The 23,375-nt window shown below is 49.6% G+C and overlaps 5 protein-coding genes and 3 non-coding genes across 14 annotated transcripts in view; 4 read left to right on the top strand and 4 right to left on the bottom strand.

The window, feature by feature from the left end:
* Nucleotides 1-2: 2 nt before the first annotated feature.
* On the top strand, nucleotides 3-4,547 carry LOC127392628 (surfeit locus protein 1). The gene is made up of 9 exons (XM_051636819.1): nucleotides 3-113; nucleotides 822-903; nucleotides 1,028-1,155; nucleotides 1,515-1,597; nucleotides 2,376-2,567; nucleotides 2,840-2,912; nucleotides 3,278-3,440; nucleotides 3,763-3,844; nucleotides 4,063-4,547. The coding sequence occupies exons 1-9, from the start codon at nucleotides 90-92 to the stop codon at nucleotides 4,127-4,129; spliced, it is 894 nt and encodes a 297-aa protein (XP_051492779.1). The 5' UTR covers nucleotides 3-89; the 3' UTR covers nucleotides 4,130-4,547.
* Nucleotides 4,548-5,157: 610 nt separating this feature from the next.
* On the bottom strand, nucleotides 5,158-9,283 carry RPL7A (ribosomal protein L7a). The gene is made up of 8 exons (XM_051636823.1): nucleotides 9,250-9,283; nucleotides 8,532-8,652; nucleotides 7,952-8,101; nucleotides 7,127-7,267; nucleotides 6,715-6,794; nucleotides 6,261-6,391; nucleotides 5,775-5,844; nucleotides 5,158-5,316 (listed from the first exon to the last, which is right to left on the bottom strand). The coding sequence occupies exons 1-8, from the start codon at nucleotides 9,250-9,252 to the stop codon at nucleotides 5,212-5,214; spliced, it is 801 nt and encodes a 266-aa protein (XP_051492783.1). The 5' UTR covers nucleotides 9,253-9,283; the 3' UTR covers nucleotides 5,158-5,211.
* On the bottom strand, nucleotides 6,469-6,541 carry LOC127392736 (small nucleolar RNA SNORD36). Its single transcript, XR_007891323.1, has one exon. It is a non-coding gene; the product is annotated as a small nucleolar RNA SNORD36 (small nucleolar RNA).
* LOC127392742 (small nucleolar RNA SNORD36) lies at nucleotides 6,953-7,029 on the bottom strand. Its single transcript, XR_007891329.1, has one exon. It is a non-coding gene; the product is annotated as a small nucleolar RNA SNORD36 (small nucleolar RNA).
* Nucleotides 8,170-8,242, bottom strand: LOC127392743 (small nucleolar RNA SNORD24). Its single transcript, XR_007891330.1, has one exon. It is a non-coding gene; the product is annotated as a small nucleolar RNA SNORD24 (small nucleolar RNA).
* A 50-nt stretch (nucleotides 9,284-9,333) lies between the features above and the next one.
* Nucleotides 9,334-15,508, top strand: MED22 (mediator complex subunit 22). Of its 2 annotated transcripts, none has more exons than XM_051636827.1 (4): nucleotides 9,334-9,476; nucleotides 9,761-9,841; nucleotides 10,161-10,369; nucleotides 14,273-15,508. In XM_051636827.1, the coding sequence occupies exons 1-4, from the start codon at nucleotides 9,345-9,347 to the stop codon at nucleotides 14,466-14,468; spliced, it is 618 nt and encodes a 205-aa protein (XP_051492787.1). In that variant the 5' UTR covers nucleotides 9,334-9,344; the 3' UTR covers nucleotides 14,469-15,508. The 2 variants fall into 2 exon arrangements, with proteins under 2 accessions (XP_051492787.1, XP_051492786.1); XM_051636826.1 differs by having other exon boundaries at nucleotides 14,267-15,508.
* Nucleotides 15,509-15,853: 345 nt separating this feature from the next.
* On the top strand, nucleotides 15,854-18,485 carry SURF6 (surfeit 6). The gene is made up of 4 exons (XM_051636817.1): nucleotides 15,854-16,017; nucleotides 16,371-16,586; nucleotides 17,186-17,277; nucleotides 17,671-18,485. Exons 1-4 carry the CDS (start codon nucleotides 15,924-15,926, stop codon nucleotides 18,340-18,342), a joined length of 1,074 nt encoding a protein of 357 aa, XP_051492777.1. The 5' UTR covers nucleotides 15,854-15,923; the 3' UTR covers nucleotides 18,343-18,485.
* Nucleotides 18,486-18,567: 82 nt separating this feature from the next.
* The window catches only part of GBGT1 (globoside alpha-1,3-N-acetylgalactosaminyltransferase 1 (FORS blood group)), a 36,757-nt gene continuing 31,949 nt past the window's right edge, over nucleotides 18,568-23,375 (top strand). For 5 of the 6 annotated variants that reach the window (XM_051636783.1, XM_051636782.1, XM_051636786.1 and 2 more), the window contains exons 1-9: nucleotides 18,568-19,004; nucleotides 19,554-19,738; nucleotides 20,540-20,619; nucleotides 21,134-21,243; nucleotides 21,340-21,468; nucleotides 21,647-21,757; nucleotides 22,110-22,205; nucleotides 22,472-22,635; nucleotides 23,203-23,322. In XM_051636783.1, coding sequence (XP_051492743.1) covers nucleotides 18,936-19,004; nucleotides 19,554-19,738; nucleotides 20,540-20,619; nucleotides 21,134-21,243; nucleotides 21,340-21,468; nucleotides 21,647-21,757; nucleotides 22,110-22,205; nucleotides 22,472-22,635; nucleotides 23,203-23,322 — 1,064 coding nt within the window. In that variant the 5' untranslated portion in view covers nucleotides 18,568-18,935. Of the gene's footprint in view, nucleotides 19,005-19,553; nucleotides 19,739-20,539; nucleotides 20,620-21,133; nucleotides 21,244-21,339; nucleotides 21,469-21,646; nucleotides 21,758-22,109; nucleotides 22,206-22,471; nucleotides 22,636-23,202; nucleotides 23,323-23,375 lie in introns of those variants that run through there. The other variant, XM_051636784.1, reaches the window with a different exon arrangement.

The following is a 23,375-nucleotide window of genomic DNA, read 5'->3' as shown; positions in this document are numbered from 1 at the left end:
AAACCGGGGAGCCACGGCACCATCGAGAGGAGCGGCTAGAGCGGCGCCTGCCCGCGGCGGGGCGGCCGGGGCCGGGGGGCGGCGTTGCCATGGCGACGTGGAGGCTGCTGCGGGTGAGCGGAGCGGGCCCGGGCCGGGCGCGGGGCCGGGAGCGGGGCAGCGAGGCCGGGAGCGGGGCAGCGGGGCCGGGAGCGGGGCAGCGGGGCCGGGAGCGGGGCCGGGAGCGGGGCAGCGGGGCCGGGAGCGGGGCAGCGGGGCCGGGAGCGGGGCCGGGAGCGGGGCAGCGGCCCCGCGCTGCATGAGGCCCCGCGCTGCATGAGGCCCCGCTCCCGGCCGGGCCCGTCCCCCCGCGCTGCCCGGCGCTGTCCCTTCCCTTCCCCGTGGCCCGGGCCTTGCCCGCGGCGGATCGCTGCCCCCGTTGCGGTGCGGGGACCGACTTCACTAAAAGTGAGGCGGAATTGGTGGCAAAAAGCCGTGAGTCTGTCCCTGTGCCGCTGCCGCCCGGCGCGGGGGGGGGGCAGCTGCTCGGCGGGGCATTTATTCATGTATTTCAAACCCAAACGAAGCCGGTGTGTATTTGCTGGTAACTTGGATGGAAAGGGTTAGATCATTTGCTGTGCTATAGTCAGCTCTGAAACTGGGGTTTGCCTTTGTTTTTTTTTTAAATTATAATCCAACGCTGTTTTCAGCAGGCGGTTGCTTGGATGAGACGTATAAAAGGGTAAACAAAACCTCCTGCAGTCATTGAGGCAACTGATACCGTCTAGATACAAATGTTACAAAGCAAAGACGCTACAAAGGGTCTTTCTTGTTTCACGTAGGTGTCACATTGCTTGAGCAGAAGAACCTTGTTTGGGTATCCCCAGAGTAAAGCAGGTCCTGGCCTGGCCCAGGAAACTAAAGGTAAGAAAAGATTTGTTTTGGCTTCTGCCCTGATTCCACCTCATAGCAAGAGGTGACATTTGCTGGAGAAACTTGGCATCTCCTCTCCTGCACTAATCCTATTCCTCATTCTGTGCTTCTCTAGGTGTCTGTCTGAGGTTCTGCAGACCACGAAGTTCTACAACAGCTGCTGACACATCTGGAGATGACATCTTACTCAAGTGGGGCCTTTTCCTGGTCCCTCTGACTGCCTTCTGTCTCGGCACCTGGCAGGTACAAATAAGTATTTTGTTTTCTCAGAAGAGGAGCACTTGAGGGTTGTTAGTTTTTTCCATCTCTGGCTGTTTAATCTAGTTCAAATCAGATGCAGGTTAAAGCTTTGTTGTTTTTTTTACATTTTTGGTTTCCAAGTGTCATTCCTAAGTCTTAAAGTGAGAGATTCTTATTTTTTACACTTTCATTTCACTATAAATAGTTCCTCAAAGTCAATAGCCTCCATTTTTCCATTTCCACTTATCCTGTTGTAGACCATGTCTGAGGAGAAGCTAACGACAAAGATGTTTAAGGCTCTCTGAGGTTATTATTGCTCTGTCCTGCCCTCAGGAATATCTTTTGTGTTTCTGTGCTTTCAGGTTCGCCGCCGGAAGTGGAAATTAGATTTGATTGCACAACTGGCATCAAGAATCACATCAGAGCCCATCCCTCTGACATTAGAGTAAGGAGACTGAGACAGTTTATTGTCTGCAGAGCTCTGCCAGGTGTGCTGGGGATATTAGATCTGGTCCCTGCACTCATGAGTTTAAGCTGAACTAAACTGCATAAACATGAAGGAAGGCGACAGGAATCAGGACATGTAAATAGGTTGGAAAGCTCATGTTCATTTTTGTATTTTAGTTAAGAGAATAATTGCACTATTCCCTATGGGATACTCCAAGTGCATGTGCTCAGGCTGAATCTCTTTGGGAGCATGTGAGATATGGTTCACACCATACATAATTGTCCTGGTAGCTGGTGCCTGTGCTGTCCTGAAGGGGTTATTCCTGCAACAGGGAGTCTTGGATCAGTAGCACGCCCTGCCCAAGTGTGAAGCAGTTGTACAGGATACAAGAGAGATTTTTCAGGTCACTTGGCCATGTGGCACGACTATCAGAATGAACACAATTAATTTCCTGGTCTGGGATGGGAAATAAATGGTCCCTGTTGGCTGGATGCTCACGGAGCGTGTCCACAGCTGCGGTGCCATGGGAGTGGCTCTGGGTCACAGATCTCAGGGGGAAAAAACTGCTCTCTGGATCCTCACCATCATCTCAGTTTGGTTCAGTGGGATAGTGAAAAAATATTAAGCCAGCTGCTTACTCCATGAGGTGTTAGCCTTCTGTTTGCCAGCTGCCCCTAGAGTGAACCACTGGGGAAAAGGAGGATCCCACGATAAAACCCCCTCATTTGAGGTGCCTGTTGCAGCCGTGGTTTTGTTTTCATCTTGTTCTGTGCAGCCCGATAGAACTGAGGGAACTGGAGTACAGACCTGTCCGGGTCCGAGGGCATTTTGACCACTCCAAGGAGCTCTACATTTTGCCACGGTCACTGGTGGACCCTGAGCGAGAAGCCAGAGAAGCTGGGAGGCTGACATCCCACCCAGAGCACGGGGCAAATGTCATCACTCCTTTCTACTGCACAGAGCTGGGGTAAGAATGAAAGTCATGGGTCATCTGAGCAAGTCACTTCTGCTTTGGAAAGCTGAACCACGGTGGCTGGGCTTGTAGAAATCACTCCCTCTCCCTTAGAACCTCTCAGTCTGTTAGCTCCCTGAGGCTCAATTCAAAATTGTATTTAAATTCCACTCAGGTGACAGAAAAGGTGGCACCAAACAGGGGTTGCTTCTTTCTTCGGTACTCAGTTCCAGGCAGCAGCAAGAAGACATTTTACTCAAGAGCTGCATTTCTCTGTGTAACTCTAGGGTCACCATTTTAGTCAACCGAGGATTTGTGCCCAGAAAGAAGCTGAAACCAGAGACCCGGCTGAAGGGACAGGTAAGGGGGATACAGGGAATGTTGTGAGTTACTTTCTGCCCTGGTATTACCCAGAGGCATGACTGACAAACCCAGAAGGGCAGCAGCCACAGTAAGCATCATGGGAGGGTACTTAACAGTCATTGCACTTCTCGAAGACAAACCTCTTCATCCCACCTTTTTGTTCAGTAAATAATGTTATTTTTTCAAACAAGGAGCTGTTGTTGTTCTGCCTTTTCCCCTGCTGTGTCACAGCTCTGCCCCTTCAGGGCACAAGCACTTGAACCATCATCAGACCCTACAACTGCCCTTCTTTTTTTTCTACCGGAACCTCATAGACCAGAATATGAAATGAACCTTGATTCTTTTTCTCCTCTGCTCTTCAGATTGAAGATGAAATTGACCTGACAGGGGTGGTGAGGTTATCAGAAACCCGGAAACCTTTTGTGCCTGAAAACAACATTGAGAAAAACCGCTGGCACTACCGTGACCTGGAGGCGATGGCCAAGGTGACTGGTGCTGAGCCCATCTTCCTTGATGCAGATTTCAGTAAGTGGCAGAGGAACCCAGTCCCACCTCCACCTTAAATCAGCCTCCCCCCCATTCCCATTCAGGTATCTGGGTCTCCTGGGAACTTGGGAAGTGTGGCATCTTTTCCTTCATGTTCTCTGCTGGGTTGTTCTGGAGGTGACATGCAGCCGGCACTGGGGAGCAGGAGCACCCCTGCTGGGGTTTGATGCCTTGAGCCACCTGCCCCACAGCTCAGGCTTGGGGACATGGCCTGAGGAGCAGGGTATCTGCACAACTTCCCACCTCCATCCCATTTCGTGCAGACTGGAGATGTGACCTGTGTCCTGTGTTGTACCTGCAGGGAGCACAGTCCCGGGGGGGCCCATTGGAGGGCAGACAAGAGTGAGCCTGAGGAACGAGCACATGCAGTACATCATCACCTGGTAAGGCACCCAGCCCTGCCCCACTCACCTTCCAGAAGCCTTGCCCAGCATCCTTGCTCCTGCCATCAGTGAGACTGGATGAGCCATTACCCCACAAACACCTGAAGTTAACCTAAGTAATGTTTTCAGTCATTTGAAATGGTTTTATTGCACTGCTGGGGAGGGTCTACTCCATCTTGAAAAGAGGTGTAAATGCACAGGTTTGTTTTCTTTCCTAGGTATGGCCTGTGTGCTGCAACCTCATTCTTGTGGTACAGAAAATTTATACAGAAGATACCCCTGTGAGGGGAAGGGCTGAGACCTTCACTCAGGACTCCAGCCAAGAGCAGACCCATCAGTCCTGAATAACTGAACTTTCAGGGGAATATTCAGTAAACTCAGGCAGCTGTTGAGCTGCAAATACTTCAAGCAACTGCTGCACTCAGCTCCTGCCAGAGTGATCTTGCTGCAGCTTGGAAGCTTTCAACTCAACTGGAAGAGGCTGTTGAGACTTGTAGTGAAGCCCCTCTATGCAGTGAGCTCAAAGACACATTTTTCTGTTGTGGTTGGTTCCAAGTTACGAAGTTTTAACCTCTCCACTGCTGTATTTTCCAAAAGACAATGGATTTTGTGAATCCAAGTTTCTTTGCACCAAGGAGTTACTCCTGAAGTCAGGAGTGGTTCACAGCAGTTGCATATGAATAATAAAGAAGGGCTATAGGGGCTTGCCTTGTGACTTGTATTGTGCATCTTGCATCTTAACAGTGACAGACCTGAATGAAAGGTTCCTCTGGACACTCAGAGGTCTAGCTTTGCAAGAGCAGGGCAAGGGCTAGCAAAAACAAGTAGCAGCTCCCTCAGCTCAGTAGCCTCCAACAGTGCCACAAGTCAGGTCACCAGAAGGACAAGGTCTAGATTCCTCTCCCACCACTTTGTCCTGCCTTCACTGACCATTCTTCCCCTGGAAGAGGCATCACAGATCTAACTGGAGGTCCCCACGTGGTAAAGTTCTATTAACTCAAACTGTAACTAAGTCCAAGTACTAATGGAGAAGATCTGGAGCAATTTCCAGTTGAGTGATACCTGTGTAAGGACTTACTGGCAGGACTAGCCTAGCCTGCTCAAATTCATGGTCACAGGATGTGGAGCCAAGCTGTTGTTGGGCTGTGACCAGAGAGGAATGACAACACAGGACCAGCAGGCAGGGATAGTTCCAAGCACAGTGATCCCTGCTCAAGGCAGCTGTTTCTCTGCAGCCTGAGCCAGTCACTGGATGGAAGGCAATGCTGACTCCCTACCCACTCACTGGAGCCATCCCATCAACAGAGACCACAGAAACTTCACCTGGGGGTTTATTCCTTTTATGTACAGAAACACAGCAGCCATCCTCAGCCCAGCTTGGTGGCCAGTTCTTTAGCCTTTGCTTTCTCAAGCTTTGCGATGCGAGCCACTGATTTTGGTCCCAGGACGTTACCACCCCAGTGACGACGGATCTGCAAAGAAGTGAGGACAGGTTAGATGCCTCCTGCCATCCCTTGCCATGTGTCAGTCAACGTGCTCAGTCCCACTCCTCTATCCACAAAGAGCTCCCTCAACAAGTCCTACACATTCCAAGCAGTGCAGTAACATTTCAGGCAGTGCAAAATCTATTTAAAGCCTTCCCCCGTGAATGATGATGGATTCAGCCATCACACATGGAGTGAGTCCCAGCAGAAGCTGTTGTCCTCTCTACAATCCTAGCCCTGCAATAGCTGTTTCCTTCTAACTTGGTGAGTGTTCACATTTTACCCCACTCTCAGGTAAAAAATACATCCTAAGAAAATTAGGTAAAACACTCAACAGGCTTAAAGCTGATGTCACCAGGTCTAAAATAATCTGCTTTTCACTGGGAGGCTTCTGGGGATATTCCAGTGCAATTAAAAGGCAAGGCTAGCAGAACAGAGCATCTTACCTCATCATATCTGTCATTGTAGTTGGTCTTGACAGCCTCCACCAGCTTTGCAAGGGCTCCCTTATCCTCCCTGTAATTAAGAGTTTTATTTCCTTTAGAGCCTCAATTTAACATTTTCACAGATTTTTTGCCTCTGGATTTAGGAGGCTGTAGGGGCAACATGATGTTCCAGGTTAAGCATAAGCATCATTTGCCAAGAGATGATCAGACCATCAGTGCTTCAGGGGCCTGCACAAAGGTTGATACTTCCATCTGTGTATTAGAATAACCATCCCTCTTGGTAAACCAAAGTAATCTGAATCTTCAGGATCCAACAGAGCTCTTCACACAAAAGGACATCTATATTACACACTATACGGGCAGTATCTGATTTAGTTTTACTTCTTTAGGGACCCAGGTTTGCTATCCATCCACCCTGCAGTCTGAGCTTATGGGCAGTTTCCTTTCTCCACTCCAGTGAATCAGGTCAGCACTCAGAACACTTACGGGTTAACCTGGGTGAAAGCAACAGAGGTACAGGTTTTCCTGTGGACCAGTCTGCCCAGTCTGGCTTTGCCCTTGATGATGCAGTAGGGCACTCCCATCTTGCGGCACAGAGCAGGCAGGAAGACCACCAGCTGAAAGGAAAGGGACCACACTGTGTAAACTGAGGGAGGACATATTTTTATTCTTTAAATCAGTCCAGGCTGTGGCAATTGCTCAGTGTTAAAAAGCTCGTTTTGCTCTTCATTGTTGATTCAGGTGAAGAAATTCATACATCATTGCAAGGGCCAAGCCTCTTAATTACTAGGACAATTATGAACATGCATAAGTATTCCAGTTCTGGTAAATACATCTGCATGCATTCTCTTTTCATGCAGCAAATTTGTCCTGAAGTGCATTTTCACCCCAAGCCCAGTCCTGACCTCAGGCTGTAACACGTCCCAGGGCATGTGCTTACCTCAATGGGGTCTACATCGTGGGCAATAACGACGAGCTGAGCTTTCTTGTTCTCTACCAGAGTTGTGACAGTGTTGATACCTGAAAAACAAGTCGTAGGTTAAGTTCTGATTCTACTTAGTCTCTTTTCAGAGCTTTCACAAAAGCCTCATACAACCAGCTCAGATTACCACCGAAAGTTGTGGAAATGTCCACATCCATTCAGCAGCACAGAGAAGGTGCTCCATGGACAATCTGCTAAAGCTCAGGGTTAAAAAGCTCGTCTATTTTGCTCTTCACTTTGAGCTCAGGTGAAGAAATTCATACATCACAGCAATAGCTTGTCCAGTCCTGTTTGGCTGGAGCAGAGCACCAACCCATGCCCAGGTGCCCACAGCACCATGTCTGAAGCAGCCACGTCCACGTCCAGTTACCTGCGCGCAGGACTGGCGGCCGCTTCGTGGGTGCATCTCCCTTTCCTGCAGCCTTCTGCTCAGCACGGGCCAGCAGCCTCTGCTTCTTCTCTTGCTTGTTTTCTGGCCTGTATTTGTGTGCCAGCTTCAGGAGCTGGGTAGCTGGAAAAGAACAGCTATTATTGAGTTGTGTGACCTTAAAAAACAACCCTGTTCGTGACTCTTAAAGACTGCAGTGCATCACCCATCTTGGTGGGTGTTGGCAACTTCCTGAGTTTTGGTCATTAAGCAGAGCTTTGGTATTTTCTATTCTCCTTCTCAAATCACACAAGTGTTGAGACTTTAGCCAGCAAAGTCCAACAGCAGCTCACTGCTGACATCACCCCAGGCTCTATTAAAGCCTCCCTAAAATGTTTCATAGAATTGTAGAATGGTGGAGGTTGGAAGGGACCTTAAAGCTCATCAGGTTCCAACCTCCCTGCTGTGAGCAGGGACACCTCCCACCAGACCAGGCTGCACAAGCCTCATCCAACCTGGCCTCGAACACCTCCAGGGAAGAGGCTTCCACAACTTCCCTGGGCAACCTATTCCAGTGCCTTCCTACCCTGAATAATTTCTTCCTGATGTCTAACCTAAAACTCGTCTCTTTCAGTTTAAAACCATTACCCCTCTCTGGTGAACAACCTTTCCTCAGCTTTCCTGTGGACCCTCTCCAAGGATTTCCAAGGACACTCTCCAGCTTACGGCGTTAAGCCTTTTATCAGTTTCTTTCCTCTGCTCTGAAGAGGAGAGGATCCCACAAACTACCCAAGAAAACCAGGAGAACTTTGCAGGGCAGGTCCTTACCTGTTTGACGATCCAAAGCCTGAGTGAACTGGTTAATGGCAGGAGGCACCTTCAGGCGTTTGTAGAGGATGGATCTCTGGCGCTGCAGCCGGATGTAGCGCGGCCATTTCACGAAGCGCGTGAGATCCCGCTTCGGCTGGATATCCTGTCCTAAAAACAGGGGCTTTAGCTCCAGGCTGTTCCAAACCCCCGCAGCAACAGCAAGGAACAGGCAGGAGTGCATCAGTGATCTTGGTGGTGATCTGTCAGCACCAACGCTCAGATAGCAAATATTCTTTCACATCATCTGCACAAGAAGGGCACGGCTGATGTCTGAGCTGCCCTACTAGGGTGCAGGCAGAGGGGCAAGATTCTTCACAGCAAAATCTTATCATGATCTATTTATAATACATGAAATTCAGTAAATTGTCCATAGCCACCTTCATAGAGCTGATGAAGGGCAGCTCTTAATTGCAGGCAGCCAGGAAAGCTCCTCCATTGCTCTCCCCACTCTACAGCTTCATTACAATATATTCCTGTTTATGGCTCAGACATCTGCCCCAAAACACAAAGGCCATGAACGTGCAGCTCACACACTCACCAATGCCAAAGTTCTTGGGCCTCTTCTCGAAGAGGGGATTGACAACCTTCTTGGCCTCCTGCTTCTTGACTACAGCAGGGGCAGGTGCCACCTTCTTGCCCTTGGCCTTCTTTCCCTTCGGCTGCAAAGAAGAAACACACTCTTTTTTCTTGTGCCTCTAATATTTGTGCACTTCAGAGCGTTGCGGCCACTCTGGAAATGCATTTTCCCAGGCAGCCCAGCAGCCTCCCAGCCCGGCTCTTCCAAAGAGAGAAAACCCTTCGCTTTGATTTTAATTAAAGCTTATGAGCCTCCCCAAAAAGGACAGTTTAAAACGGCGTCTTGCTCTCCTCGGCTGGAACAGCCGAAGCAGCGGCCTGTGCTCCCCAGCCCGGCGCTCCCGGACCCCGCCATCAGCTGAGACACCCCCCCGGCGGATTACAGACCACCAACCCCAGCCCGGGGCCCGCACAGCACCAGCAAAGCCGCTGCGGCCGGGCCGCGCTGCCCCGCTCCCCCAGCCAGTCACCGCCGCGCTGCGTGGCCGCCGAGCAGGCCCAGCTCCGGCCTACCCCCGCACAGACTCCGCTCCCCGCAAACCGGGCACAGAACTGCCCTTCACCGCCCCCTCAGGCTACCCAGCACCCGCACGACCCTCCCTGCCGGCCCTCGGCCCAGCGGCGGGGGCGGATGGCGGCGGATGGACCCCAACCCGCAGCCCGACCCCGCCGCTTCTCACCATCTTGGGCTGAGAAAGAGGGAGGCGGCGCGGGGCATGCCGGGAAATCTCGGTGGGGTGGCAGGTCTCGCGAGAGGGGGCGGGGCCGGGCGGCCATGGCGGCCATGGCGCAGCAGCGGGTCCTGCCGCAGAGCAAGGAGACCCTGCTCCAGTCCTACAACAAGCGCCTCAAGGACGACGTCAAATCCATCATGGATAACTTCACCGAAATCATCAAGACGGCCAAGGTGGGGCCGGGCCCTAAGCGAGCCCCGAGGGCAGTGGCTGAGGGGAGAAGGGGCGGTTGTGAGGGGAAAGCAAGGGCCCTGAGGGGAGAGAAGGGGCCTTGGGGGACACAGAGCCTCGGAGGGGAGAAAGGCCGGCCCTGAGGGGAAGGACGGGCACCTTTCTCTCTGTTCTCCCTGGGGTGAACTTCAGGGAAGAGGGTTCTTTCGGACGGGAGTCATAAAATGCGTTGTAATGTAGTAATGGTGTATGAGGTAAAGGTGGATACATGTGCTTTTTTCTTTAGATTGAGGACGAAACTCAAGTCTCTCGAGCAACCCAGGGTGAACAGGATAACTATGAGATGCACGTCAGAGCTGCAAACATTGTGAGTAGCCCTTTGCTGTTCAAGTCGGGGGGAAGCACAATCCTGCAGGTGTTGTTAGGCTCGCTGTTGCATCTAGTGCAGCCGTTATAACTCTCACGGGTTCTGCTGCTGGAAGAGTAACCTGATATTTGGAGTGGCTGCTGGGTTAATTCCTTCACTAGCGGGAAGCAAGGTGGCCTGGCTTGTCAGCTCAATTTGTCATAATATGGGAGTTTCTACTTCATTCAAGGCTTGGGTTGAAGCAGCATTTGGGGAGATGTGTCAAACTGGAGCAAAGCCCTGGTTTGATGTGCTGTGTGATTTTCCTCTCTGCTGCAAGGTCCGAGCTGGTGAGTCCCTGATGAAACTCGTGTCAGACCTGAAGCAGTTCTTGATCCTCAATGATTTTCCCTCTGTGAATGAAGCCATCAACCAGCGCAACCAGCAGCTGAGAAGCTTGCAGGAGGAGTGTGACAAGAAGTTGATTGCACTACGGGATGAAATCTCCATTGACCTGTACGAGCTAGAAGAAGAATATTACTCTTCCAGGTACAAATAGGGCAGTGGACTTCTGCCTTATGACTACAGCCCTTTTGAGGTGGTTAGTCCAGACAAACAAGTAGTCCTTAGAGTAGAGGTCTTGAGAATGTTCCCAACAAAGTCTCACTCCTCTCCTTAATTAGGTCAAACTCTTTTTCTGCAACTAAAGTAACTGTCTTTTCCTTATAGATACTAGACAGGGCATGAATGTCACAGTGAAGGAGGTTTTCACAGCATCCAACTCTAGGTGCCTGCTTGTTGGCTAGATTTGACAGATAATTTGCTGAGGCTTCCTTTTAATCATTGTAAAAGGAGATTAATTTCCTTGGGGGTACAGACTTCTGAGTATCCTTGTGGAAGAGCCTCTGTCTCTTTCCCTAGAGAGACCAGCTTGCTGAGCTGGGTCCTTATATTAGATGAGTCCTTTCCCAAGTGACCTGGTGACACATTGTGCCTTTTCCCTTCTAGTCCCCCTGGCTGCCTGTTGGGGTGGACGTTTGAAAGGAGCAGCAAAGATTTGCTCAGTTTCATTGATTTATGAAGTATCATGATAGGGTTTTCTATGAAAGATTTAATAGTGATTTGTTTGTGAGATTATTAATATTTTTTAAAGACTTTTAGAAAATGGGCCTTAGAGAATTCAGACACTTTATTTTTTTTATGTTGTTTTCTGTCATGCACTCCAGCACTTCTAGTTGATGATGCAGTAAAGGAAAGCAGGAGAGAACAAATGAGAACCTGATTATTTTGGCTGCACTGTGCAAGCTAAGTGAAGTCAGTACAATAATGCTATGACTTCTAAACAAAAACTTAAATTACAAAAATCTTACTTAGAATTTTAATGACCAGGTTTTCTGTTTTTACCTTTCTCTTCTTTCTAAAAATGCTGAATGCCTATAACTCCAGCTGGGTCAACTAAACCCCTAATTGCTTGATATTTTGGGAAGTTTGGCCATTATTTATATGTAATATACATATTTTAAGAGTGAAAAGATCCAACATAGCTTAGGAATAGTTATGACATAGGAAGGAAACTAGAGGTAAATGCTTAGAGTTGTTCTTCAAAGTTTACTCATTTTTTTGGGAGGGTGTCTAGGGATCCTAGGAATGTTTCATCCCTGAGCTCTATCCAGAGTGATGTGGGGTGACAGTGCCTCACGTGTGTCAGGCTTGTTTCTCTCACCCTGTCACCAGAGTGCCACCGTGGTGTGTCTGTAGCTTTAACTTCTGCACTAAGGGGTTCTGACCATGCTGGCGTGGTCTGCTCACCTGCCTGGCACCAGATACCACGTAGACCAGCCCTTAGGAACAGAACTAACATCTGGGACAGATGTTGGTGGGTGCCAAACGGACTTGCCTTTGTGGTCTTTCTTAGAAGAGGGGTCACAAGGTGAGGAAACTTGGCAGCTTTACAGAGCTGTGATCCCTCCACTGAAGCCTGTTACCATGTAGCACTTCCTCACTTGCTTTTAGCACTTTCTCCCTTCCTGTGCTCTTTCCTGCCTTCTTCTGCACCAAAGAAATTGTGTGTGTGTTAATTCAGAAACAGTGATTTATTCAGAGTCTTTTTATAATTAGAGTGCTAAGATATTTTTAATGAAACCTCATTGTCTAACGTGGGGAAAAAGGGTTTCTGTTAAGTCATAGTGATAATCATGTTCAAATGGCTGGAATTCAACAGCTGGTTTGCCCACAAACGGGAATTCTGCCCTGTCCTGGGAGCCCAGCTGGGGCTGCCTCTCTGCACTGTCTGTTACTTTCTGGTGGGGCTTGATCCCACAGGAATTGTAGATGTGTGCAGTCCCATGAGGCCAGGACATGGGTCCCACGCAGCCCTCCTGCCAAACTGCTCCCCCACAGCTTCCCTGAAGGTCACTGGTTAGTTCCTCTGAGGTTGTTCCTCCAGGGAAGGCAGTAGGAAAGTGAGCTCCCTGCAGCAGCTCCTCTGTGGGAAATAGTTTGGTTGCTGTGCACTGCAAAAAGCCTGTAGCAGGGAGTGTCTCCTGCCCAGCAGCTGTCACTGGTGTTGTGCAGCAGCCCCCTGCCCACAGTGAGTAACTATGAGAACGTGTCTCAGGTTAGATTTAATTTCTGGGCTTTTTATGTGTACGTGGGGGTTTTGGTGAGGAGACCTGAAAGCAGGTCCTTGAAACTAAAGCTGGTGGTTCTGAAGGATTTTCAGTTCCTGTGTTCAAGTAGTTTCCTAGAGCTGTTCCATGGCTGCATGCTCCAAGGGGAAGCAGTCCCTTCCACACATTGAGGAACCCTCTGTCACAGCACAGGGCAGCAGACTGGCCAGTGCACTTGTGGGCTGTGCAGCAGCTGCTCATTCACCCTGACTTTTGAGGAGTATTATGTGAGAGGCAAGGCTCAGGCTGTTGGAACTGTTCCAACTGGGGCAGCAGGAGAAGCATTTCTGCTTCTGATGCAGCTAAAATTTTTGTAGTAACTCACCTGCCATTATGTGGTGGATGCTGTGGCCAGGTTCTCCTTGGAAACCATGGCCTGAGGTCTAGGACTGATAGGAGTCAAAGTTCTGGTTCAGTCCTGAAGGTCTTTGCTAATTGAACCCAGCTCCACTGTGAGCTGGGGACTTTAGGGAAGGGTGATCTTCCAAGGGATTTTATAAAGGCCCCAGATATCAAGCCTCTATCCACTGGCTTCTATGGCAAAACCAGCCAGAAAAGAGCTCTAAAGTAGATGCTTGCAAGCAGTGCTTTGTGTGCTTCTTCTCCAAAGCAGTAACTCCAGCTTGTCTTCTCTCATCCTAAACCCCAGACTTGCACTTATGTTCGTTCCATTGCTCCCTCCTCTGAGATGACAGGAGCTGTCTTGAGTGTGGGGGTAGATCTCAACATGTTTCATGTTTGTGCAATTTGAAGTGTCTCATATTTCTACGCTTAAAATATTTCCCTAAGCATCTATTCAAGTCCACACACTAAAGTACAAATAAAGCTGCAACAACAAAATCACTTGACCCATTGGGTTTGTTTTACTCTGCAAGCTGCTTTCTGCTTCAGCACTCACTTTGTCTTGGGTGTCTTTTGTGTGTGCAGCTCCTTCTTCTCTTTGGAATTTGTTTTGGTTTTGTTTCAGTCTCTTGCATAATTTTTCTTTCTAGTTTCAGCCCTTCCATGTTGTGTTTTCCTCAGAGCACAGGCCAGAATTAGCCAGTTGTTTAAAACCATTACTGCCCACATTGCTGGTTCATCCAGCTCTATAGTCATGAGTGGTCACATCCAGCCAGTTGCTTTTAGAAGAACAGCTCAGGTTCTGCTGAAAATGGTAGGAGCCATCAGAACTCTAAAATCAGGCTGGGGAGCTTCAGTAGCAGACCCAGACCTTCTGTGGAGCACTTTACTGAAAGGGCACGGGTACAGAGAGGTTTCCTCTTTATTATGACAGGGACAGGCCCTAAAAGAGTTGTGCTAGCTTTTTTTTGCTGAAAATAAAGTAGGAGCAAGATGTGTATTTCTTTTCCTCATAGAGTTTATGATCTAGCTCCAAGTAAAGTAGTGATGGGTGAGGTCCTTGCCTCACTCAGATAAGCAGAACTCCCATCTTTGGGGTGCTAGGACTTTAGCCCAGATCTTTCCAGGGACTTTGAGCATCTGAATTAGGACTGAGCCTCTGTTGGAGTCTGTAGCAATGGGTTTTATCTCTGAAGTCCCCCTGATCCTCACCAGATCCTCACGAGCTTCCAGAACAGCCCTTAAGGGGTGTGTTAGTGCAGGCCACTCTCACAAGGCTCGTGGTGAATTTGTGAGCACAGACCTTACATCCATGAACGTGTTTTTGTCATTTTCTTAACGCTTTGCTTCTGTCTTGCTCCCCCCTCCCTCCCTCCCCTGCCCCCTCACGCGGCACCTGCTGCCTCTCCTGCCTGGGCTTGCTTGTTCTGGAAAGCTACAGTCTGTGTGACAGCAACGATCTCCCCCTGTGCGAAGCCTACTGGAGACAAGACTTTGCCACGCTGTCCCCCGAAAGCCTCTCCATGCCTCTGGCAGCTGCCGCAGCGGAGCAGAGCGCTGCTCCCTCCCAGAGCTCCACCCCGTCGCACCCCCACGTCAACGGGCACGGGGGGGCCGGCCCTGCCGAGCACTCCTGAAGAGGATCCTCCGGGTGGCGCCGCTGCTGGACTCTTCCATCTGCTGTACCGAGCATCTCCCACTCCCAGGAGAGGGCTCTGGAGCTGCGTTTGCAGCTTTCTGCTCACTGGATGGCCACGGGGCTCTCTCCATCCCTGGGACACTGCCATGAGTGCTCCCCTCCCCTCAGAGATTGTGATAAGCCAAAACGAAGCTGATTGTACTAATAAGCTAGAGTTAGGTTTGCTTTTCTGTGATAGTTGCCTGTAGAGTTCATTAGAAATCCAGTTTGTTTCCATGTGAGTCTCAGTAAGTACAGGCTGGAGTGTTTGGAGCTGGATTTGTTTGGGATAAACTTGAACCAAATGCAGGGGCAGTCAGTGTCTGGGGGTCTTGCCCTGCTTCCCGAGGTTATTGATATTCCTGCTGCTTCCGAGCTCTCAGGTGGGCTCTGACAACCTCCCTGCTGCCCAACCAGAGTGAGAACCTTGTAGTATTTTGTACACAGCCGTCTCCAGTCTCGGAGTACTTCACAAACTGCTGGCTTGCCATCGTGTGGGAGGAGGCTCCTAGGAGACTTGCCAACGAGCAGTATTCCCCTTTGGAAAGGGCACGCTGAGGAGTGGGAAGGAGGAGGTGCTGATTCTCCAGGCTGCAGGCAGGAGCCGGGACACGCTCTAGTGACTCTCATTCCCTTCTCAGTCTTTACACAGTAACTAATGGTGGCCGATAGTTTTGTCTGATAAAAACATGCCGGGGTGAGCAGGGCGGGGTGCTCAGGAACTCGCAGTTTCCTTCCCTGGAGCTTGTTCAGCACCAGGGAAATCTCCTGCCCCTCCCTCTGCGGGTCCTGCAGGCCCTGCCGGGGTTGGGCTGCGGGGGGAGCAGCCAGGGCCGCCCCGCCAGCACCTGAGCCCACGCACCCCCGCGTTCTGCTGCCGCCCCTCCGCTCGTAGGATGTGAATTTTTTTTGGGATACGTTCTGGTTTATTTTTCCTCGATTCCATTGATTTTTGTCATTCGCTGGTTTAATAAAACTCGCTCTCCGTGTGTCACCGTTCCGGCGTGTGTTTTCAGGCACCAGGCTTTGTGAGAGTGCGGCGCTGAGCGGGGGCGGGCCCTCGGGACGGGGCTGGAAGAAACCCCCGGTGGTTGCGGGCTGCCCGCGCCCCGGGAACCGTTCGGCCGCCGTCTGCTCACCCCCCCCGGTGCCGGTTTGGGAGCTGCAGGCCGGAGCCGGGGGGCAATAGCGAAGCGGAGGGCGGCCTGCGAGGGGCAGCGGCAGGTGCCGCGGGAAGCCCGGGGCTCAGCCGGGACCGCGACGCGACCCGCTGGCGGCGCCGGCACCGGGCGGGCGTGACGTCACTTCCTGCCGCCGCCCGGAGGTCACTTCCTGCCGGGCGGGATGTCGCGGCCCTCGCGGTGCGTGCGGAGGCGGCGGGTGCGGGGCCCGGCCCGCCCGTCCCCCCGCCCTCATGGCCAGCCTGGCCGCGCAGGACTCCTACCTGCAGGGCTTGGCGAGGAAGGTCTGCGTGCAGCAGGCCCCGGAGTCGCGGAAGAGGAAATTCGGTAACGGAGACGAAACGCTTCGGGTTCTGTCCCCGCGGCCCGGCCGGGCGGGTGGCGGGCTCGGACTGGAGGGGTTGTGTTGTGTTGTGCCGGTTCTAAAAAACAAACAAGCCGCAATCCCGGGGCTGTGGGCGCTGCTGTGCGCGTGGGGACACGTGGGAGAGCGGGGGGTCACTGGAGCCTGGGTCTGTTTGAAGAAACCCTGAGCTGTGGAACTGTTGGCGGTGCTGTGGAACTGTTGAAGGTGCTGTGCCACTGCAGGGCTGGGCTTTCAGTCCGTGGGGGCAGCTGAACCTTAGGAAGTAGGAGTGTAGCGTTATCCTCTTTTTTTTTTCGTGTAATTTGTCTCCTAGTGTCTAAGCCGGGCCAGCAGGGGGATGCTGGCAGACAGCTCAAGAAAAAGAAGAGAAAGAAATCCAGGAAGGAAGCTGAGAAGACAAACGGTCCTTCAGTCAAGCAGGTGGTCTCTAACACCAATAAACCCGCTCCAGGAAAGAAAACATCCCCTCAAGCCAGTAAATCATCTCCACAGGGTGTCACAGAGAGCAGAAATGAGGGCTTGGTTAAAGGTGAGAACATCAGCGTTTCTGTGTTTGGGTTAAAATTAAGCCGAGGGGGCTGCTTTTCTGCTGCTTCACCCACGCAGAGCCTGGAAAGCCTTTCACAAGTTGAGCTGAACTGAAAACGTCTCGGCTTATTCCATGTGCCCAAGAGCTTTTGCAATGCGTTTGGGTCTGTAGAGTCGCCACGGGGTGGCTCTCGGGGAACAGGAGCCTGGTGTTTTTGTGTGTTTGGGTAACTTCTGGGAGTTGCCGCGTGGAGGCGGTGTCTGCCACGCCGGGCCGGCTTTCCACGGTCAGTCTGCAACGCCTGATCACGAAGATGTCCTTGGCGTCTCTGTTTACACTCCCTGAGTACTTCTGGTTTGTTTGGCAGCCACAGGGCTTGCCGGGCTGCTCTGGCTGCCAGTGTGGAACGATAATATGGCTCGAAAAGGGGAAATGCTGAAGAAACCAAGGAAATAGAAAGTCTTGTTTTCTTTAGAATTCCCATTATTTTATTTACAGCATCTAAAGAGTTATTGGGGCTTTTCCTGTAGCCATAGAAAGTTCTTCTGTTCAGCCAGTGCTGTCTTAAAGTATTTTTATTTTATTCCTCTCGTTTTCAGGGAGCAAAAATGAACTGGGTTCCCTTTCTTTCTCTGCAATGAATCTCTTGCGTCAGAGACTACACGAGAAGATTAAAAAAGCTTCTGGACAAGTATGAGAACTCTTCATATCTATCTGTGTGTGTGTTTATGTAGTGTAAAGTCTCCCTCACCTCCCAGGGATGTGGGGACAGGGCTACGGTCTTACAGGCTCATGATTTGAGCTCAGTCTGTGTCCTGAGGAAGTGTCTGGGAAGTATTGCTGGGAGACCTGGGGGAGAGCATGCCTCTGGTGGTCTTTGGGAAAAGGAAAAGCACCCAGAGCTTGGGGGAGCTACTGGGTGTTAAGAGAGTAAAGTGTTTGAAATGCCTTTGCTGTGTTTAGCCTCTAGTCACCAGTGCAGTGCATTTCTTAGAAGTTTGAAATCAGGAACTTGAGGATATCCTGCATTTAATTCTGCTTTATCCCTTTAAGACCCCTGATTAATTTCCATCCCTCTTCTTAGGATGATGCCAAAGAATTACCCCCTGCAGTCCTGGAGAAGAGGCAGCGAAGGAAATACGAGAGGGAGAGAAAGAAGCGCCGAAGAAAGGAGCTGAAGATGAAGGCAAAAATGGAGAAGAAGGAAGCTGAGGAGGTTCCTGTAGAGCCAGAAAGCAAAAAGGAGGAGAGCACAGATGAGTTGGTCTTTAACAGGGTGGAAGTCCATGAAGAGAATGAGTTGAACAAGATCCAGAAGAAAAAAGAGAAGAGGAAAGCAGTGAAAGGCAAGATCACCCCTCTGACGGGCAAGAACTACAGGCAGCTGCTGAGCAGGCTGGAGACCAGGAAGAACAAGTTGGAGGAGCTCAAGGAGAAGGACGAGAAGAAGGCCCAGGAGCTGGAGAACAAGATGAGATGGACGAACGTTCTCTACAAAGCGGAAGGCGTGAAGATCCGTGACGACGAGGAGCGTCTGAAGGAGGCGCTGAAGCGCAAGGAGAAGCGGAAAGCGCAGCGCCGGCGGCGGTGGGAGCAGCGCACCGAGCGGGTGGCGGGGAAGATGCAGCAGCGGCAGGAGAAGCGTCGCAAGAACATTCAGAAGAAGAAGAAGGAGAAGATCGAGAAGAAGAAAGCCAGGGCCCGGAAGAAAGGCCGCGTTCTGCCAGAGGACTTGAAAAAAGCTGGGTTGAAGTGAGGGTGAGGCCGGTGGGGAAGGGGCACCCTGGGGTGCTCCCTGAGGGGCCCACCCCCCGCGCTGGGCGGAGGCGGCGCCCCAGGGGGACCCACCGCGGCTTCCAGCTTGATCATTAAAGTATTGCTGTGTTTTTGTTCATTAAACGTGCGGTTTGGAAGAAGCACCTTCTGAGGGAGTCACTGCAGCCCCGGTTCCCCATCCTGGCCCTCCCCGACTCCCCCCGGTGGGCGGGGCGATGCCAGGCCCCGCCCCCCGCCTCCGCGTTGCCATGGTGACCCGCCGCCCCTCCCCTCCGTTGCTAGGTGACGGGTGCGCGGCCCGGTGGCCTCAGCCCCTCTCGGGGGACGCAGGAACCGCGGGTCGGGCTCTTCCCCCTCAGCCCCGCGTCCCCAAACCCTGCTCCGTCCCCACCTTGGTGTTTACACACCCTCCGGATGCTCCGCCTGCCGCCGTGTCAGTCGAGAGCGGCACCCGGGCGGCTTCACCCTCGGGAGAAGCTTCTCAAACTGAGGCGTTTTCTCTCCCTTTGGCTGCCAGCTGGGACAGCGTAGTTCTTCCGGAGGCCGGGGCTGGCAGCTGGTGTGCTGGGCCACATGCAGGTGGTGGGGGCCGTGCGCCTGGTCCCCAGGGGGGCAGTCTACAGACAGATCTTTGAGGATGAGGTAAAAACAAGAGGGGAAGCAGCCAAAGGTTGGTGGGTTGTTTGCTGGCTGCTACAAGTGCTTTGAGTGACCTCAAAGCTGAGGCCAGTTTCAACCTTTCTGGCTCTGGTTTGTTTTGGTAGAAAATGTTTGTGTTATCTGCAGCGTTTGCTCTGCAGTGTGTCCAGGGCTGCTCCTGTGTCTTGGCTGCATGTCAGGATGTGTTACCTGGAGGCAGAATGGTTGTAACACCGAAGTAAAAGATAAATTAAGAGAACAGTAGGCCTGATTCAGGCATTTCTCACTCTGCTGTTGACTTTCCTTGTAGCTATAAACAAACCATGCAGGCCAGTTTGCCTTAGTTTTCCTCCCTGAGGAGAGGGGTATCTTTTTTTTTTTCCTATTTGGAATGCAGCCTGGGATGAAAATCGTGACACATGCAAAGTGATGTTCATTATTTCACCTGTCTCTTCTGCCACCTTTCCTCCACTCCTTTTATCAATTATTTTGTTATGTTCTGTTCAGTAGGTTGGAGAGAATTCTAACTGGTTTTGTTGTGGTTGTTTGAAGGTTCTCCTCGTACGCTCTTTGAATGCAGCAAGGAGCAAGGCTGGGTTTCCTACACAGAGCGAAAAACTCTGTCTGCTTAAGGCCTCAGACATTTCTACTGATGCCAGGCTGCTACTGTGTTACCAGCAGAAGTGGCTGGAGAAAACACCCTGCAATGACCCCACAGAAACGCTGTTGCCAAACAGGTAGAGAACAGCATGAAAATCCAATTCTATCTCGGTGACTGCAGGTGTGAAGCTCTGGTGTCTGCACTGGGAGTTAGACGCTGCTGAATTGTTGGTCACAGCTTGTGATAGTCTCCTTGCCAGATGTATTATGAGTCAGTTAAAGTGCAGGTTAACAAGCTAATATTTGCAATGGCATGCATATCATACAGCTTTTATTTAAAATAAATTGTATGTCTTTTTTGTTCATAGCAATTTAGACAGAAGCCCAGTCCGATCCACGTTTTTAAACTATATTTTTAACTGTATCAATGGCTTATATGATGATGGATTGATGATTAATTAATGAGCAAGAAAGTGAATTAGTGTGTCCATCCACTCTCTTCACTCCAGCTATTCTGCAGAATAATGGTACCCTTATTCTCACTTCCCCCAGGGAGAAACACAGTCCCCCAGATGAGGAGAAGAGCAGTGGGCAGAAAAAGGCTATTTCCACATTTCTTGCTAGTTCTTACTTAACAGTTGGCAGGTGTTTATACCTTTTATAGAAAGTTTGCATGTCTCTGTAGTTTATATGTATGAAGTCTAGCATTTTTTGCTTTTTATGCCATCATAGTTGAGGTTGTGATCAACCCAGGATATATAATTAGTCCAATTAAAATCAGAAGAAGCAATGTTAGTTCTTTTAACCATATTCTTTGAAGCTATAATGATGCTTATGTTCACTTAATTGTTACATTTTGTCAATTAAATGGAGCATTATACCCATTTCAAGTCTCTTGTTGTGTATTTAGTACAAAACAAAGCTTTTTTCTGTTTCAGAGAAGCCACATTTCAAAAGGTTTGGAAAAATGCAGAAGAAAAAGCAGCTGAGGAAGTTGGATCCCTACCTGATGTTGTTGGTAAAGTTTGTCCCTTCCTGTCAGATATTAGAATTTGTAGGTTTTGGAGCCACTATACATATAATAGTTTCAGCTGAACAAAGGATAAAATCCAGCTCAGAAATGATCTGACACAGTTTTGATGATTTGTAAGTCATTTTGAAGATGAAGAATCGACTCAGAGAAAAAATGGCTGTAAAATTGTCCGTGTGTCAGTTTGTGTTCAGATGGGAATGATGTCAGCAGATCTCGTTCTGGGAAGCTGCAGTTTTTTGCATCCTACCTGAACTTAGTTTGTAGCTTCCATGCTTTTATCGTGCTGAAAAGCAGAAATTAATGAAACCAAAGGAAAAGCTGAAATATGCTTGACAATTTTTACCAGAGACTTGCACAGATTTCCCTTCCGGTGGGAAGGCGTCACGCACTGGAACAAACGGCCGAGGTCTCCGTGTGGGTTTAGTGATTGATTGTGCATGTGTTATGTATCCTGCAGTGACAGGTCCAAGCTGCATCATCCTCATTTCTTTCTTGGCAGCTCCTGAGGAAACAGGGAGTAACATCTTGGAGCTGTTGTCAGAACGCCGGCGGGGCCGTCACGATGAAGCGCTGACCTCCATGCGTCAGGAGCTTGCCAGTATTGCCAAGGTAGGGCTGGGTTGGCAATCCAGAGAGTCTGCAGTGCTCATACCAAGGTCAGGGGCTCATATTCAAATATCAGACTGCCTTCCTTACCCTTTTTAGGAAATGGAGCCCTTTGTTTTGGAACCTGGAAAATCCCTTCTGGCAAAACGGATGGAATCTGATAGAAAAATTGAACTTCTGTTTAAAAAGATTGAGGTTGACACTGCTCTGGAAGGTCTCTCAATGGAAGTGAGTCAGCTCGTGCCATTGCCTCACCTCAAGTTCTCTGTATTTGGTCTGTGTAACAGCTTCTTGTGCCTTCCTGTAGTTTCAAGATACAAAAGCTTGCTTGGTTTTGGGGCTTGGTTTGGTTTCTCATTTTTTGACATCTGTTTTCATTGAGATTGAGAGTAAATCCTTCTTGCAGGGTTTGGAAGAACTGTGGAACATCATCCATCAGGAATCCTTGACCAGGAAGAAGTGGATTAGGGAAATGGATGAGTCCTTGCAAAAGGCTGAATGGTGTCGAGCTGATAAAGTGAGCTGGGGCTTTAATAGCTACAAGTATTTGAGAATAAGTTGGCTTGATTTCTAAACTCAGACTGCAGCTTGTCTGCAGAGCACTCAGTTATCACAAATATTATAGAGAAATCAGTTGGGTAGCAACAAATTAGTATGTTGTGGTTACTATTTTTATGAATTACTTAAAAAAACCCCCAATATTTAAGATATTTAAGATGAATATTTTACTATTCACATCCTTGTCTATCAGCCAACTTAATTTATTTTAATGGGAAAAAAACCTGTCTTGTTCATATCACTGCTTAACTTAGGAAACTGAAACATACACAGCTTTTTGTTTTTCTGTTCTTTATTCTCCTATTGCACAGATAACAGATGTACTGAGGAAATATACTGTGAAACTGGAGGAAATTTCCTTCTTCTTGTCAGCTGATGTTTACAGGCTCATGAATAATGAGGCCATGGTAAATCTTTCATATTGAGAGTCTGTTTGACCTGCAAGGTGATAACAATCTGAACATTCCCAGAATGTCTTTTGTTTCCAACTGAAATTCATTGTTTCTCCCTATCAGTCCCTGCAATATAGGAGAGTTTTCTTTCATACAGGAGGCTTTTGCCAGATATTCTTTATAATTTGTCTCCTTTTTCCCTCATTTCACACAGAACTTGCAATATTAATTTTTGGTGTATTATTTAGTGCTTTTATGAACGTATCTTTTTTAATACACAGATGATTAACAGAGCCCTGCTGGCTAATCAGAGGGCAGTTGCCCAGCTCTTCTCTAACCTAATGAAGTCAGAGCTGCAGTGGGAATTATCACATCGATTTAATTGGCAAGATAAAGTCAAGGACTGGAAACTCATCCAAAAGAACCGTGTAGTTCACAGTTTCAGGTCAGAAATTTTATTGGAGAAGAGAAGGCTCCAGGGAGGCCTCATAGCAGCCTTCCAGTGCCTGAAGGGGCTCCAGGACAGCTGGGGTGGGGTTTTTAACAAGGATTTGTAGTGGACAAGGGGGAATGGATTAAAACTGGAAGAGGGGAGATTTAGGTGAGACATGAGGAGGAAATTCTTGAGTGTGAGGGTGATGAGACACTGGAACAGATTGCCCAGGGAAGCTGTGGCTGCCCCATCCCTGGAATTGTTGAAGGGCAGGTTGGATGGGGCTTGGAGCAACCTGGGCTGGTGGGAGGTGTCCCTGCCCATGCAGGGGATTGGATCTAGATGATCTTTAAGGTCCCTTCCAACCCATTCCATGTTTTTTGAGTAAGACTAACACAAAGTGACTAGTGTGCACTTGTGTTTTCTACAAACAGTGATATTTATTGATTTTTCCATTTTACAACTAAAAAGCTAAAATAACTTAGCATTCTTTTTTTATCTGGTATGTGCAAAACTTTTTGCATTTCAAACATGACAGTTTCCCAGATATTTACTTCAGTGTGTTTTTCCATCCTGCAGAGAATTTATGGCAAATGAAGACATACAGAATCCCCCAGCTGTGAAAACAGAAATGGACAATATGATAACAGATCAGTTTTTACTTAGTGGAAGGAGAATGGAGTTTTTGCAGCGCCTTAGGTATGACAAAAGAGGGAAGAGGAACAAAGGAAACTGGAATTCTTTCTAGAGTT

The sequence above is a fragment of the Apus apus genome, chromosome 19 (genome assembly GCF_020740795.1).
Source record: "Apus apus isolate bApuApu2 chromosome 19, bApuApu2.pri.cur, whole genome shotgun sequence".
Classification (NCBI taxonomy): domain Eukaryota; kingdom Metazoa; phylum Chordata; class Aves; order Apodiformes; family Apodidae; genus Apus; species Apus apus.
This window is presented reverse-complemented; position numbering and strand designations above follow the sequence as displayed.